Genomic DNA, 17,529 nt, shown 5'->3' with positions numbered 1-17,529 from the left:
CTGTAACTTCCTCTTGCCCTCCGAAACCTCTGTGCTCCTCCAATTGTGCATCTCTGCAGCACGGTACCTTCATCCAGGTGTAGCCACCTGGGTTGGCCACTTCCCTAGTTTAAAATGGAGATTCGCAACGAACGCAGGGAAAAATGGACAGCATTCGAAAACAAGCAGTTTTGCAGAGTTCCTTTGTGTATTCAGTCTGCAGACAGCACTGAAACCAGCAGTAATCTGCATATTGATGAGCGATCCCAGGGAACAATTAGCTACATTTGAGATACTCAATAACAAGTCAGACTCCTCAGTGCCAGCAGGAGTCCAAGACAAAAGAGACTAATGAGCACCCAAGGAACGCCCAGTGATCAGGGAACAGCCCCCGTATTGGGGGAATTCAAACCGATCGATTGGTACGTGATCTAATCGATTGGAGGCAGGAACGGGGTCCGCCCAAAAGGGCGCGAAGCCCCTGGGGCCTATAAAAGACAGGTCCCAAGTTCAATTCACTATCTTAGCCGGCTCACCCAGCAGAACACCTTAGCAGCTTGGAAGAACTCTTGACCGTGAGGAGAGGCCTAGTTGACAGCTACACCGACAAGTGTCCAGTCAACGCACGCTACAAGATAGGCACTCCTGACCCTTAGTCCGTACCAGTTGGAAGCCCGCAGCCCCCGGATTGAACAAGAGGCCATTGTTCCCTGACCCAGTGGGTTCCTTTCCAAAGATAAGTATTGGCCTGTAGTGGTAGAGATAGTCTAGTTTTGTAGTGTTTATGCATGAGTAGCGATTAACTGTGTACATAATAAACGTGTTTTTTTTTGGGTTTTTTTATAAATTTAGTGTACCCAATTAATTTTTTTTCCAATTAAGGGGCAATTTATCGTGTTCAATCCACCTACTCTGCACATCTTTGGGTTGTGGGGGCGAAACCCACGCAAACACGGGGAGAATGTGCAAACTCCACACGAACAGTGACCCAGAGCCGGGATCGAACCTGGGACCTCGGCGCCGTGAGGCAGCAGGGCTAACCCACTGCGCCACCGTGCTGCCCATAATAAACGTGTTTTGATTTGAATCTTACTAATTGGTGTACCGAGTTATTGATCAGCACTTGAACTTGAACCTCGTGGTGGTATCATAAAGATACCTGGCGACTCTAGAGCAAGGTAATAAAACAGAGCCAATTGAGTGTAAAGCACACTCACCAGAACGAGCAACACAGGGCTTTGAACTCTGGAACTCCCTTTCTAACTTTCTTTCTTGACCATTAAGATGCCCCTTTCGGACAACCTTTTTTGATCAAGTTTTTAGTCAGCTGTTCTTGTATCTCCTTACATGATTTGATGCCGAATTGTGGGATAACACTGCAGTGATGCACTTTGGACCATTATAAGCAGCACTATATAAATGCAAATTGAACTTGAGCCTCATCAGTTCTTCAGACAAGAACATGTGCACTCCAGCATCCGTCAGTGGGTGTTGATCACCAGCAGAAGCCCTGAAGAGATTTCCCCTCCCTAACCCAGGTGCTATGGTAAACTTGCATTATCTACCTCATCCAACTTAGATAAATCAAACATTGGACTTTACCTGTTCAACTCAGGTATTCACTTCCCTCAGGGCGGCATGGTGGCGCAGTGGCTATCACTTATGGCTCATGGCGCCGAGGACCCGGGTTCAATCCCGGCCCCGGGTCACTGTCCATGTGGAGTTTGATTCGTTCAGTGTCTGCATGGGTCTCGCCCCCACAGCCCAAAGATGTGCAGGGTAGGTGGATTGGACACATTAAATTGCCCCTTAATTGGAATTTTGTTTTAAAAAAGGTATTCACTTCCCTCATTGTCAAAGGCAAACAAAATTATAAGAAGCAAAAACAGATTGAATCTTTCCTGTTTAGTTATACAGGAGAAGCCATTTGGCCTGCTGTGCTAATACCAGCTCTTTGAGCGAGCTTTCAATCAATTTCACCCTTGCCTCATAACCCTGCCAACTTTTACTTTTCAACTATGTACCAAATCTAATTCCCTTGGATAATTACCATTGAATCTGCTTCCACTACTCTTCCAGGACATTAATTCCAGATCCTAACTAATTATGGACAAGGAAATTTCCTTCTCCATCTGTTTCGTGCCTACATATATACCCACAGCTGCAATTCAGTACTTCAGCTAAGTGCTCATTCTTCAGCTGTGAGTCAGAACACATCTGTAGGTAGGTTATATCTGTAACTTCCCCAACACCTGGGAGGTTTTGCCACTTTTTTATACACCCAATTTTCTTTCCACTCCTGATAATCATGTCACTCTAAATACATTCCACTGAAAAACAAAAAAAATATCTGTGGCTCGCTCAGGAACTTAGGATGGTATTAGATTAAAAGGGACTTGCAATGTTATAAACATTATTATGTTTCAGAAAACAACAAAGGGCCACCAAAATGCTGATCAAATGGGGGGGGAAATAGCATGAGAGTATAGTAACCAGGAATTTAAAAACAGATCGTAAGATCTTCTACAAAGGTATGTGAAAAGGAAGAGAGCAGTTAAAGCACTGTTGCTTCACAGTGCCAGGGTCCCAGGTTCGACTGTGGCTTGGGTCACAATCTGTGCAGAGTCTGCACGTTCTCCCCATGTCTGCGTGGGTTTCCTCTGGGATATCCGGTTTTCTCCCACAAGTCCCGAAAGAAGTGCTTGTGAGGTAATTTGGATATTCTGAATTCTCCCTCTGTGTACCTGAACAGGTGTTGGAATGTGGCAACTAGGGACTTTTCACAGCAACCTCATTGCAGTGTTAATGTAAGCCTACTTATGACAATAAAGATGTTATTATAAATGGCAGGCACATTCACGTATTTTGTGCCCGTCTTCACCGTAGAAGACACAAGTTCCATACGAGGATTAGAGGGGAACTGAGAGGTTAATAAGAGAGTGAAGAAATTAAGGTAATTAATATTTGCTGAGAAAAAGTATTGGAGAGATGCAACAAATAAAATCCGGCAAATCCCCAAGACCTGCTGACGTGCAGCCGAGGGTTCTAAGAGATAGCTGCAGAGATTGTGGATGAGCCAGCTACGATTTTCCAGTTTGTACATTTTTGGCTTCATTGGATTGAAATTTGCAAACGTAAAACTGCTTTTGAAGTGAGGGCGAGAGAAAACAGGGGACTGAAGGCCAGCTAGCAAACACAGGCTTGTCCAAACGTTTCGCTCAGGGGGGTCACATTTGTATGTTTTTCTCACTCAAGGGGCCGATAAGTAAATTTTGGAAAGGATGGTTTGGCACAACACTAAATTAAATTTCAAAAAAAGGTTGAGGTTTTAAGGAAAGAAACAATTCATAGAATCATGGAATTTACAGTGCAGAAGGAGGCCATTTGGCCCATCGAGTCTGCACCAGCCTTACAGCCCTTAAGCCCACACCTCCACCCTATCCCCATAACCCAGTAACCCTACCTACCTGTTTTGGACACTAAGGGTAATTTAGCACAGCCAATCCACCTAACGTGCACATTTCTGGACTGTGGGAGGTAACCGGAGCACCCGGAAGAAACCCACGCAGACTCGGGGAGAACGTGCAGACTCCGCACAGACAGTGACCCAAGTCGGGAATCGAACCTGTGCCCTGGAGCTGTGAAGCAAAAGAGCTAACCACTATGCTACCGTGCCGCCAAGGAAAGTTCCCTTGCCAGCACCAGGCCAGCTGGGAGTGCTCTCCATCAACAGGAAAGGGTTCCACTCCCTGAATATAAATGTGAATCATGGACGTGTCTGCACGTTTCCCAGGGAGTGTGCACGACAGCTACATCCCGGGGCAATCAGACATCCCCAGCCTCTTCGAGGACCACCCAAGGATGGCCGGATCAGTCTTGTGGGTAAGGGGACGCCAGTACGGAGGCCCCGGAGACCCGATGCGAGGCCCATGTGGCCATCCAAGCTGCCATTGAGCAGTGCAGTGCATCGGACTGCTTAAAATGTGCTACCGATGCCTCGGCCGCTCTGGTGGTGCCCTGCAGTATAACCCCCGGAGGGTTGCCCGCTTTGTCCTCCATAACCTGATAGAGCAGCAAGGCGATTTTCTGGAGGTGGGGGATGAAGAACCTGTGGCCACCATGAAGAAGATGAGGAGGGTGATGAGGCACCGCCGGGGCTGGAGGACGATCCTGGGGATGAACTGGGGGACCAGCCAGAGGCAGCAGTGCAGGAAGCAATGGCGAGGGTCTGGTAAGGCCAGAGGACCAGGGAGGCCGTCATACTCACCCACTTCACGTAGGGTGTGGCATGGTCGGCAGGGGGGTGGGGGTTCATGCCTGAAGGGAAGGGCCAGGGGTTCAGAGGTCGGTCTGCATCGAGGAAGAAGGTGACCGAGGAGTCATACTGATTGTGGTGAAGGGTTTCTAATGTATCATTAGTGTCCAACAATGCCCCACTCTCCCCTCCATGCACTCACGCCCCTCCCTCATCCCCGACCTACTCCCTTATTCCCCCCCCCCCCCCCCCCCCCTCCCCCAGTGATCCTCAACATGCCTTCCTTGCTCTACCGCTACGTCTAGGCGTGTCCCCAGGGTGAACATCAGAGGTGGAGGCAGCTAGCTGCTTACCACGTCCCGTGGCCTTCGATGCCCCTGGTGGGTGTCCTCTGGGGAATCTGGGGTCTCAGCTCACTTGTCAGCAGCACATGCACAGCCTTTCGGCCCTGTCCCATGTGCTGACTGCAAGATGTGCTCAGCAAATGTAAATCAACGTCATAGTAATAAACTGTTGAGTTTTTAAAAAAGTAACAAAAATGATCGGACTGTTTGGAGGGTCAGTGTATGTAGATACATGTGTGTGCATGTGTTGCTGTGTGAGGAGCGAGAGTGAGGAAATGGAGACTGGGCGCAAGGCAGACTCGCAATCATCCCCACCCACTGACTCAGTCACACAGAGTTATTCAATCTTTCCGAAAAATACTCAGACAAAACAACTGCAAAAACACAGGCCAATTGTTAGCTTAACAGTGCAAACGCTATCAGTATAATGCATGAAACTGTTCCTTGGCTCTCTCCCAGGGAAAACATTGTCCAGGTAAAATGTGCACTCTACAGTCCTTTATCCTTATGTCTGTTGACAAATTTGTATTTGCTTTATTTATTCAACCATAGTCATCTTTTTCTCAGTTTCTTGCAGATCACAATCACACTATCATTCAAATTTACCAAGTTAAAGAAAATCTCCTTCAAGTCACTGCTACACAGGACCCCACCACAACAATAGCACCAAGGAATATCTCACTACAAACTCAAATGTAAAGTGGCAGTTTTTATTGGAGATAGCTGTATATCACCTGTATATACAATAGGGCAGAGATCTAAGCCGCTCCCCCAGTACTTCAGTTAGTTCTTGACCAGCTTAGGTCAGTATATTATATATACTCTGTCAAATCTTTGAGCCAACAGTTCAGTTCTGCTGAACCTACCCCAGTTATAACAGAACATGATTCAGCAAAAACAACCAATGGTGTATGTGAAATTCTTCATGCATTGTTTTTTAAAATAAATTTAGAGTACCAAATTCTTTTTTGCCAAATAAGAGGCAATTTTTATAATAATAACAATCGTTATTGTCACAAGTAGGCTTCCATTAACACTGCAATGAAGTTACTGTGAAAATCCCGCCACACTCCGGCGCCTGTTCGGGTACACAGTGGGAGAATTCAGAATGTCCAATTCAACGCTAACGACTGTGCCACCGTACCATTAACACTGTAGAATGTCTCAAGACATTACACAAGCATTGTCAGCAGAAATTGGTACCATGCAAAAGGAGATATTGTAACCAACGTTAGACCAAAGGCTTAGTCAAAGCGGTAGGTATTAAACAGCAAGTTAAAGGAGCAGCAGTAGAGAGTTTGTAAAAAGAATTCCAGAGCGTCAGTCTCAAGATGGCTGGAGGAGCATCATAAGTTGCATATCTAACCAGATGACTCTGGCTGTAGTTCTCCTCTGATATCATGGGAAGTATAGTAAAGAACAAAGTCTCAATCCAATCATGAACACACAGATGGATTTGACAACAAATGCACCTGACTATCTGAGGCAACCATGTGATATAAGACGAGGTAGAGGATGAATGAATGATCATTGATTCAGAAGTAAATCCTAATAGTCAATTGTGTCAAAAGTGACATGGATTCAATTAGCTGAATCAGATGTCACAGCGGATGGTGGGTATTTGTGTTTGTTTGGAACTGGACATTTTTTATATTTACAATCTACGTCAATAACTTAGATGAGGTGACTGAGTGTAACTTATTCAAGTTGCTGGCGATACAGTTAGGCAGGAAAATAAGCCGTGAGAAGCGAACAAAGAGACACGTGCGTGTTAAGTGAGTGGGTAAGAACATGGCTGATGGACTACAACGTGGATGAGTGTATACATTTATCCACTTTGGAAGGGAAAATGGAAAATTAGAAATTTTTTTAAACAGTGAAGTATTTAAAGTAGTATGTTGGCATTCACCATGGCCTCAGTACCATTGCAAACAGGTCACTGAATGTCAATATGCAGGCACAGTAAGCAATTAGGAAAGAAAATCAGCATAAATAAGGGAACTAAAAGCGATATGCAGATACTGTGGGAAGGTAGAGTTGAGGTAGAAGATCAGCATTGATCATTATTGAATAACGGAGCAGGTTTGAGGGGCCAAATGGCCTACTCCTGCTCTTATCGGCAATGGTGCTCATGATGTCAAGTTATGATGTTAACAGGATGTGTGTTAAAGCATTGTATGAACCAAGAATATTCAAAATGTCAATTGGGTCTGAAAGGCAGTCAAGAAACCAAAACTGAATTGAATAAGATGGTTGTGCAGTTGCTCACCTGCATTTCATATTTCAATGTCATGTGGAAGCACCAGGATCCTATTCCCACAGCTGAAACAATAAAAGGACAAGAATTAAAAGACATTGATGGGAGAAACAAAGGGTTAAAATGGACAAATTTTAGTATTTCGACATAACAATGGCTGCACAGAGCACAGTAAATTGCTCCACAGCTTGCATATGCTCCAGATGAATATCAAAAAGTTCTGTCATTTTGTACCATTGATATTACACTGGAGGTTCTAGCTCATTTTTAGCATTGCTGAATCGCATGAGATTTTGCCATGTTTCAGTTAAATAAAACAAATTGGTGCTTCAAAACAACTCTGTTGTCTGCCACAGTACCGTGCTGTCATAGATGTGCAGCACAGCAGAAAGCTAACCAGCACCCATTTAAGATGAGCACATTAATTGATGAAAAATGCAGGTAGGCTGAAAATCACCTGAGAACAAATTAAAAGCTGGTTCTCGTGGCACACGTTATTTTGTTAACTGCATGTTGCTAACAAAAAACGCTCCTCCATTAATAACACTGATTCCTTTGGGTAGCTGACACAATTTGTCATAAATGAGTACACGGTTGCCTATAAATAATAATAATTGCTTATTGTCACAAGTAGGCTTCAATGAAGTTGCTGTGCAAAGCCCTGAGTCGTCACATTCCGGCGCCTGTTCGGGGAGGCCGGTACGGGAGTTGAACCCACGCTGCTGGCATTGTTCTGCATTACAAGCCAGCTGTTTAGTCCATTGTGCTAAAACAGCCCCACAACTGTTTGAAAAGTTGAGAGTGGGAGATTTTAGCACCAAAACAGACTCTCCAGCACTGTGCAAGTGTCAGCTCTGAGACGAGAGCGAGTTATTTGGATCCCCATATCTGCTCTCTTCTCATGCACTTTTAGGTGGGGTTATTGGGTTACGGGGATAGGGTGGTGGCGTGGGCTGAAGTGGCGTGCTCTTTCCAAGGGTCAGTGTAGACTCGATGGGCCAAATGGCCTCCTTCTGCACTGTAAATTCTATGATTCTATGAAAAAGAAAACTTAAAATTTGTTTTGCACCCTTTAATTTTTCTTGAACTATTCATTTAATTCCCTCTTGCAAGTCCTCATTCACCTGGTTTGAATAATAGCAGTTGGCAAAATACTCTAAGTGCCTTTTCCACAAAGAAAAGCTCTTTTTCCCTCAAGTTCAAGCTCTCTCACAGCACTAATCCTGACTTAGTGCCAGTTGTTATTTGGCAGGACATACTGAAGGGCTCATCACCAGGGTGAGCAGCTTGTCCAATCTCCACTTCGGTTTCCTTCTCCTCTGTATATGATCCTGGCCGCAACATTTACACATATACAAGGTTTAGCCTTTGCTCAGACAGAACGTAGAGAAATGCTGAGCTGGCACCTTTAACAACTGTGCTTCAGTAAAACCACATTCTCTGCACCCTCACCAGCCCCCACACATTGCCAATACCGATTACCCAAACATCCATTAAACTTACTTTTTGTCTAAAATCACAACAGAGACTATTCAACTGCTAGTAAACTGCTTGAATTAACTCGGTTTCATTCTAATTGCCCATTTATATTACACAGTCACATTTGAACGAGACTCTGTGCTTTGAGAGTTCTTGGCAGATATAGAAAAGCAGGTCCATGCATCCTAATGAGTCAGGATACTTTACTCCTCAGCCTCTTTCCAAAACCAGGCACAAGAGCTTTTCACTCACACCTCTTAGTACATATTTCTCCAAGAGGTTTCTCTGACAAGTCTTCGGGAGTGAAGAAATATCTCATTGAAATTCCATGTTGCTGGATTTTTTTTGTAGACTAAACAGGTTAATTAGGTCATTGCCTAAACCTCCACTTTATTCCTTACCTAATTGGCGCCAACATCTCAGCCGTCCATCAGACCCCACCCCTTCCCAATGTCCTGATCTCCTTGGTCCAGATGCCCAAATCATCACCTTCTTAGGAAATCCCTCAGGATCAAGGATGACATGATTTCACTCCGGGGAGGTGGGTTCTGCTGTGGCTGATAGTCCGATCCTGGATCTGCAGACTCTGCCACAGGTTTGGTAGGTGTTGTTTGATGAGATGGGTGGGTGGGACGCTCTGGATTCTGCGCTCTCTTTTCGCTATTTATGCTTGTCCTCCGTGTGCTCCACCCTGTGACGTTCAAGGTGATTGGCACCATCGCGATGCTTCTTCTCCAGTTTATGTGTTCCAAAGCAAGCAATTCCCACATGTCAATGGGGGTGTTGCATTTATTTACAGAAGCTTTCAGAGCGTTCTTGTAGAGCTTCCTCTGCCCTTCTAGTGATGGCTTGTCATTGCGGAGCTCAGAGAGCACTTGTTTTGGAGTCTTGTGTTGGGGATGTGGAAAATGTGGCCCATCCATTGCAGCTGGTCGAGCACGACCAGTGCCTCAATATTGGCCTGGGAGAGGACGCTCACGTTTGTATGCCTAGCCTACCAGTTGATTTGCAGGATTTTGCGGAGGCAACTTTGGTGATAACCCTCCATGTCTCTGACACGTACAGGAGGGTGGAACCCATGGCTGCCCTGTAGACCATGAGCTTGATGCTGGACTTGAGGTCTCGGTCTTCACTCTGTTCCTCAGAAATCCGAAGACGGTACTGGCGCATTGGAGTCCATGCTGAATTTATTCAATGTCTGCTCCCGCCTTCCCTGCCTACACACCTTTACAAAGGTTTGCTTCCCTCCCGACTCTAGCATTGACGTCACCGGGGAGAATCAGTTCATCTCCCTTTGGGATGCAGGACAGCAATTGGTCACGGCTAGAGTAGATTCACCTGTCAAGAGACTGAGTGGACAACCTCTGTTCTTATTGGTTTCCTGATTAAACGCTAAAAGTCAATATTATTCTTCCTGTGTCTGCGTGGGTTCCGCCCCCACAACCCAAAGATGTGCAGGGTAGGTGGATTGGCCACGCTAAATTGCCCCTTAATTGGAAAGAAAATTAATTGGGTACTCTAAAAAAAAATTTTAAGTTTTTTTTTAAAAAAGTCAATATTATGGGTTTCTTCTGGATTGACCCCGCTCGTAGAACACTCACTGCTTCACACACTACGTTTGCTTAAAATATTCTTAAAGAATTAATTGAATGAAATTCCAGAAATAGAGCTTAAAGCTAGGAAGGCTGGATGATTTTCACTAAAACACAGATCAGGTGGGTTAAAGGTTTTCAAAGATCCAAAAGATTTTCAAATGGAAATGGAAAGACTGTTCCATTGGTTAACAAATCAGTGACATGGGCTCCACGAGAAGAATAGTGGGAAATTATAGAAATAATTTTTCAGGCAGAGTAGCTGTTGAGGAAGAAATAAAAACAATTAATATGGAGTTGAATACAATTAGAAAAAGCATCTAAAAATACTGAATATAAGGAAAGGATAGAGAATGAAGAGGGAAACAAGAATGGATAGCAGCACAATGGGCTGAGTGGTTGCCTTGTGTATTGTAACCTCCTTAGATGTTGGGTATAAAAACGTACAATATCCAGGATTTTGGTAACTTCAAGATTTTACTGCATCCACAGTAAGTCCCTAAGCCCGCAGTAAATGGGGAGCTGTTAATTTGGGGTTAGGTGTTTCCCCGAGGGAAGAGGTAAATCAAACGGCAACTTCCAGCGAAGTCAACTCAGTGAAGTCTTTGACCCAGCTTAAATGTGTGTGCTACTGCAAAATGTTGGATTGGAACAAAACCGGGGCAAAAGTCATAAACTATCTGCGCTCCCACATGCTTTTAATCTGCAACTTGCAAGAAATGAATTTCAACTTGTATCTTTCAAAACTGCTGCATGACTTAATGCACTTTAGAGATAATGAAGTTTTTAAAATGAATTTCAACTTGTATCTTTCAAAACTGCTGCATGACTTAATGCACTTGAGATAATGAAGTTTTTTTTTAAATGTGTAGTCAATGCCGTAACAAGAAACATGGTAGCCTACTTGTGCACAGCAAGCTCCCACAAACATCAATGAGACAAGAAGCATGATAACCTGTTTCACAGTGGTATTGATTGAATGATAAGTATTTGCCAGGTCAACGAGGAGAACTTCACTGCTTTTTAAAAAAAATCATGTCCACTTGAAACTGCAGACAGGGAGCTTGGTTTAATGCGTCATCCAAAAGGTGACGCCGGAGTGCAGCACTCCCCCAGCTGAAACACCCGAGTTACTGATTTGCCTTTGTTTTGCTCCACATCTCAAAGAAGTAATGTGATGTCAATCAAAGTCTACTAATCTTTGACCCGTCTTCACGTCGTGTGTTAAAACAGGAAACCGATTTGTCTGGAAACTGCCAGTAATTTATCTCAAACTGAATTGCAAGTTTAAGTCAAGTTGGCTGCAGAACAAAATGTCTGCGCTACATAACGAGGAGCAATATCTGTGAAATTGCAAGTACACAAAAAAGTTAAACGTGGTACAACAAAATCCTGTTGATAAGACTTCTTTCTGCAATGCTTTTTGGCTACCGTTTTCAATCAAAATGGAACTGGCAGAGAAAGTGAGATTAAAAAACGGCGGGGGGGTGGGGGAGCTGGGACGGAAGGACTGGAAAGACTGAAGGAAATACCAGGAGGCATTACACTCCTAGCTGCAAGCTCAGAAATTATATGAACAGTGTTCCTGGCATGGGTGCAAAAAATGCACAAAGAACTCACTCAATCTTTGAATTTGTGACCAAAAACAAATGGCACCCGATCATCTCTATCTTGCCTCTCCCTCAAGTTCTTTAACATCACAGTTATCTCAGCCAAACTCCTCTATTAGATTTGGATTCCAGGGTACAGCAGGAAAAGACCATTTGGTCTTAAGCATTGCTGAAATGTTGCCGAAGCTTACAGTCTTGCACTCATCAAGACAAACACACAAACCGTCACAACAATTTATGCCACAGGAGAAAAGGGTGTTGGTTGGTTGGCAAGTCAGCTCTGACCGGCCAATCATGGAGAAAGCAACAGGGGAGAAAAGGGGCTCCCAATATTCCCAGGTAATTCAAAAAGAGGAGCACGGTTTTAACATTTGCATTCAGAGAACAGGTCCCAGCGCATGAGGCTTTGCTGCTTAATCTAGCAAATGAAAAGGAACTGCATTATGAGATCAACTGATTATCTTGAATTGATGGTTAGTGTAGCTTTTCGTGCTCTCAGGATTATTCAGGAAGTGCTGCCTAATCGCAGAATCACGTCTAACTGCCGACAGTGTGGGTGGGATTCCCCGTCGGCCGACGCTGGAATCGGGAAACATGATTGGATGGAGACTTCGGCGTCAGCTGAAAATAGAGTTTGCCGCACGGAATAATAATAATATTTATTATCACAAGTAGGCTTACATTAACGCTGCAATGAAGTTACTGCGAAAAGCCCCTTGTCACCACATTCCAGCGCCTGTTCGGGTACAAGGAGGGAGAATTCAGAATTTCAAATTCATCTAACAGCATGTCTTTCAGGACTTGTGGAAGGAAACCGGAGCACCCAGAGGAAACCCACGCAGACACGGGGAGAACGTGCAGACTCCGCACAGACAGTGACCCAAGCCGGGAATCGAACCTGGGACCCTGGAGCTGTGAAGCAACAGTGCTAACCACTGTGCTACTGTACTGCCAAAATGCCATGCTCCAGTGCCTCAACAGCGGCGTGAATGTGTTTCATGCCGCATGTCGGCGTGGGCATGCAAATTATACAGCAAAAGCCTCTGGCATATTCTGCCTCCAATAGCAGGAATTACCAGACAGCGAGGTTCACTTGTGGTATTTCATATCGGGACATCGGCGCCGTCGCTGCTGAGGGTGCGGGAGGGGGTACAAACAGTGTCCAACATCGCTATAATTTCTCCCAAAGGCATGGATTCTTCACTGGAACATTATTCCATAGGTGCCAGCAGCATCAGTAATCCCTCAAGTAGTTCTGATTCATGTGCGAACTGGAAAGTTATACAATGGTGAAGGTTAGCAGAGAAGAGCAGGGATTCCATTCTCATCTCGCATTCCAGAAGGATGGTGAGCAGAAAATGGGAACCTAGACTGGTTTGACTTTGAACTGTAGCATCCTAACCTCTGACCTAGCTAAAACAAGCATTCACTAGCTGTGAATTTCTCATTCATTTCTCTCTGGACAATCCCAGCCAGGGGATTCGTCATTTAAATGGTTAATTACCACATCAAGTGCTGACTTTACCCACAATCATTGAACGAACTATTAGCCACCTGTATAATGAAGCTAACATTAAGGATGAAACTCTATTGCACTATTCTGATCAGAAAGATGTCGGGGGGGGAGCAAGATGCAAGGAGAGGGGTTTAGAAACTGATCAAACATAGACCATAGAGTGCAGAAGGAGGCCATTCGGCCCATCGAGTGTGCATCGAACCATCCAAGTCTCACTTCCACCCTATCCCCACTTATCCAATAACCCCTCCTTTCCTTTTTGGTCACTAAGGGCAGTTTATCATGGCCAATCCACCTAACCTGCAAGTCTTTGGATTGTGGGAGGAAACCGGAGCACCTGGAGGAAACCCACACAGACACAGGGAGAACGTGCAGACTCCGCACAGACAGTGGGTGACTATGGCCTGTAAGGACAATCTGTCTATTGTCTCTACCGGCAATGAAAGAAATACTATTTTGGGAGTGTATGTGCACAGACTTAGAAGGTGACAGGGCAAACTGAGACAGCTGGTTTTATAAATAGATGCACAGAGTTATGCTTCACATTTGTAGAACACTGGTTAAGCCCAGCTGGGTTATTGCGGTCAATTTTGGACACCAAACTTGAGGAAGGATGCCTTGCAGTGGGTGCAGAGGTGATTCGGCAGAGTAGCCCAAAGATGACAGGTGTCTGTTACTTGGAGAAAACAGACTTGTTGCAACTTGTCACGGTACCTTTGATGGCACTTCCCAAGCCCATGACTTCTATCATTTATAAGGACAAGGGCAGCAGGCACATGGGACCACCACCCCCATGTCTCCCTCTATCCTGACTTTGAAATAAATCACTGCTCCTTTATTGCCACTGGGTTTAATCCTAGAATTTGCTGCCCCACAGCACTTGGGAGTACCATCATCAGACTGCAGTTGTTCAAGGCAGTGGCTCACCACCCCCTTCTCAAGGACAATTAGAAATGGGTACCAGATGCTGGCCCTACCAACGCAACTCACATTACGTGAATGAATAAATGGTTTAAAAGATTTTTGGTGCTCTGTGTTTCTCCTAGCATGGCAATATCTTTCGAAACACATTCTCCCTCTTTTAAGACTGGAAGATTTGAGCTTTCAATGTGTCTTAATCAGCAGGTTATTCAAGGTCAGTGTGAATCAAGAAGTGAGAACAAAATGCACTATTTGAGCACTTGAACAGTCTAGTTTCAAAGTTAGATTTCACAGACATACAGTATTATTCAACTTGAAAGCAAGACTGCAATATTTCTCAAAGTGCAGCCAATGTCATTGTTGTGACTAGAATTTCAATAATTGCAGTGCAGGGTGTGTGAAAGTTTCACAGTCAGTCTGAAATTTGGAAATACATTGGACTAAAATCATGAATTTTGCTCTTCCAGGAATGGTTTGTGATTTTTTTATTAAATCTTCTACATATACAATGTCTTTAATGTAATTAAAAAGTCCCACGGTACAATACAGGAGCATCGCGAAGTAAAACTTAATATCGAGCCGCATAAAGAGGTATTAGATCAGACAACCAAATGCATGCTTCAAAATGGTACATCTTAAAGAACTTCGGAAAGAGAGGACAATGCAACAAAGTTATAGCTGAGAGAATTCCAGAGTTCGGGCCCAGGCACTTGAAGCAACATTCACCAACGACAGTGTGATTAAAATCAGGGATTTGATATTATTTGATTTGATTTATTATTGGCACATGTATTAGTATACAGTGAAGTGTTGTTTCTGAATGCTATACAGACAATGCATACTGTACATAGGGAAGGAAGGAGAGACTACAGAATGTAATGTTACTGTCATAACTAGGATGTAGAGAAAAGATCAACTTAATATGAGGTAGGTCCATTCAAAAGTCTGATGGCAGCAGGGAAGAAACTGTTCTTGAGTCAGTTGGTATGTGACCTCAAACTTTTGTACCTTTTTCCTCATGGAAGAAGGTGGAAGAGAGTATGCCCGGAGTGCATGGGGTCCTAAATTATGTTGGTTGCCTTTCTGAGGCAGCGGAATTATAGACAGTCAATGGATGAGAGGCTGGTTTGCATGATGGACTGGACTACATTCACGACATTTTGTAGTTTCCTTCGGTCTTGGGCAGTGCAGGAACCATACAAAGCTGTGATACAACCGGAAAGAATGCTTTCGATGGTGCATCTGAAAATGTTGGTGAGAGTCGTAGCTGACATGACAAATTTCCTTAGTCCTCTGAGAAAGTAGAGTCGTTGCCGACGTCATGCACCAGGCTCTCCACTGTGGTCGCCACCCTGGCAGCATTGGCCTCCAGTGCCACGCATCGCTGGCGATTTCTCCTCTTCACGTAGCCTCTGGGACTCCTCCAATTAGCTATGGACCTGCTGCAGTGTCGCTGACATCGCCCTGTCAATGTCCCAGCTGCTCCCGAACGTCTCCATCAGCTCCGGGTAACCCTGCCCCAGAGGCTCAGCATCTGGCTAGGACCCAGCTGGGAGGGGTGTACAAAGGTATGAGGGATATAGGTCGGGTAGATAGGAAGAAACATTTCCACTTAGCAGAGGGTCAATAACCAGAAGGCATAGATTTAAGGTAAGAAGATTGAGAAGGGGTTTGAGGGGGAACTTTTTCCACCAAGACAGTTGTGGTGGGAATCTGGAACTCACCGCCTGAACAGGTAGTAGAAGCGGGAACCCTCAGCATTTAAAAAACATTTAGCTGAGCACTTAAAACACCACAGCATATAAGGCTACGGACCAAGTGCCAGATATGGGATTAGAATAGATAGGTGTTTGATGACCAGCACAGACACAATGGGCCGAAAGGCCTCTTTCTGTAAAACTCTTATGACTCTAAGGAAGATTTAGTGACGGAAACAGCAGTAGTTGACACGTGCTCAGAAACAGTAACAGTCAGCACCTGCTACTGAACACAATCCAGGGACTCATCATCTAAACACAAGCAAAACGCAGAACAAATATGGCTTTCAGGATGCATCCAACAGCTCTCTTCTGTCCCAGGAGTACTCCTACTGAAACAGAATAATTAATTAAACTCAGCCTCAGCAGATCCAAATTGCTTAATAAGCCAAACATCCTGATTTGCTTTACTGTCACCAATGACAGCTGTCCATGAGTTTCTGCTATTGAAGGCATTGTGCACCATCAGAAAAGGAGATGGCATTGGTCTGCATTCCACAGCATTGCCTCAGGATCCTGGTTACATGGAAATTGCAGAGGCAATTGTTTTCAGTCTTAAGTCGAGACTTTACTTGGGACCAACGTAGTTTCATCAGTGGCCTGGAAGTAAGTGTGTAGAAAGCCAGCGGATACCAATAAAAACAGAAAATGCTAAACTCCACATCTGACAGTATTCATTTTAATTCTTGTGTTGCTCTTTCCATAGATGTAACCTGACCTGCTGAACATTTCCAGCTTTTTCTGACTGTCTTGTGTAGAGTTTGCACTTTCTCCCCGTGTCTGCGTGGGTTTCCTCCGGCTGCTCCGGTTTCCTCCCACAGTCCAAAGATGTGCAGGTTAAGTGGACTGGCCATGTTAAATTGCTCCTTAGTGTCAAAAGGTTAGTTTGGGCTGCAGAGTTATGGGGATAGGGTTGAGGTGTGAACCCAAGTAGGGTGTTCTTCCCAAGGGATGGTGCAGACTTGATGGGCCGAATGGCCTCCTTCTGCACTGTAGGGATTCTATGATTCCACATAGTGGTCAATTTAGGGGTTAACAGCCTGAGGGCAAAACTGTTAGCACTGAGTCAGAGGTATATAGAGAAATACAGCACAGAACAGGCCCTTCGGCCCACGATGTTGCGCTGAACTTTTGTCCTAGGTTAATCAAAGAATTTTGGACAATTTTTCATGGCCAATCCACCCAACCTGCACATCTTTGGACTGTGGGAGGAAACCCACGCAGTCACGGGGAGGATGTGCAGACTCCACACAGACAGTGACCCAAGTCGAAATCGAACTTGGGACCCTGGAGCTGTGAAGCAATTGTGCTATCCACAATGCTACCGTGCTGCCCTTAAGAAGTTAACCTACACTCCATTATTCTACCCTAATCCATGTACCTATCCAATAGCCGCTTGAAGGTCCCCAACGTTTCCGACTCAACTACTTCCACAGGCAGTGCATTCCATGCCCCCACTACTCTCTGGGTAAAGAACCTACTTCTGACATCCCCTCTACATCTTCCACCATTTATCTTAAATTTATGTCCTCTTGTAATGGTGTGTTCCACCCGGGGAAAAAGTCTCTGACTGTCTACTCTATCTATTCCCCTAATCATCTTATAAACCTCTATCAAGTCGCCCCTCATCCTTCTCCGTTCTAATGAGAAACGGCCTAGCACCCTCAACCTTTCCTCCTATTACCTACTCTCCATTCCAGACAACATCCTGGTAAATCTCCTTTGCACCTTTTCCAAAGCTTCCACATCCTTCCTAAAATGAGGCGACCAGAACTGCACACAGTACTCCAAATGTGGCCTGACCAAGGTTTTGTACAGC

General features: G+C 44.7%; 1 protein-coding gene across 1 annotated transcript in view; it reads right to left on the bottom strand.

The window, feature by feature from the left end:
- Positions 1-17,529, bottom strand: part of acer3 (alkaline ceramidase 3) — a 201,242-nt gene that overhangs the window by 127,784 nt on the left and 55,929 nt on the right. The window contains exon 3 of the mRNA XM_038817872.1: positions 6,848-6,900. Coding sequence (XP_038673800.1) covers positions 6,848-6,900 — 53 coding nt within the window. The remainder of the gene's footprint in view (positions 1-6,847; positions 6,901-17,529) is intronic.

The sequence above is a fragment of the Scyliorhinus canicula genome, chromosome 14 (assembly GCF_902713615.1).
Source record: "Scyliorhinus canicula chromosome 14, sScyCan1.1, whole genome shotgun sequence".
Lineage (NCBI taxonomy): Eukaryota > Metazoa > Chordata > Chondrichthyes > Carcharhiniformes > Scyliorhinidae > Scyliorhinus > Scyliorhinus canicula.
This window is presented reverse-complemented; position numbering and strand designations above follow the sequence as displayed.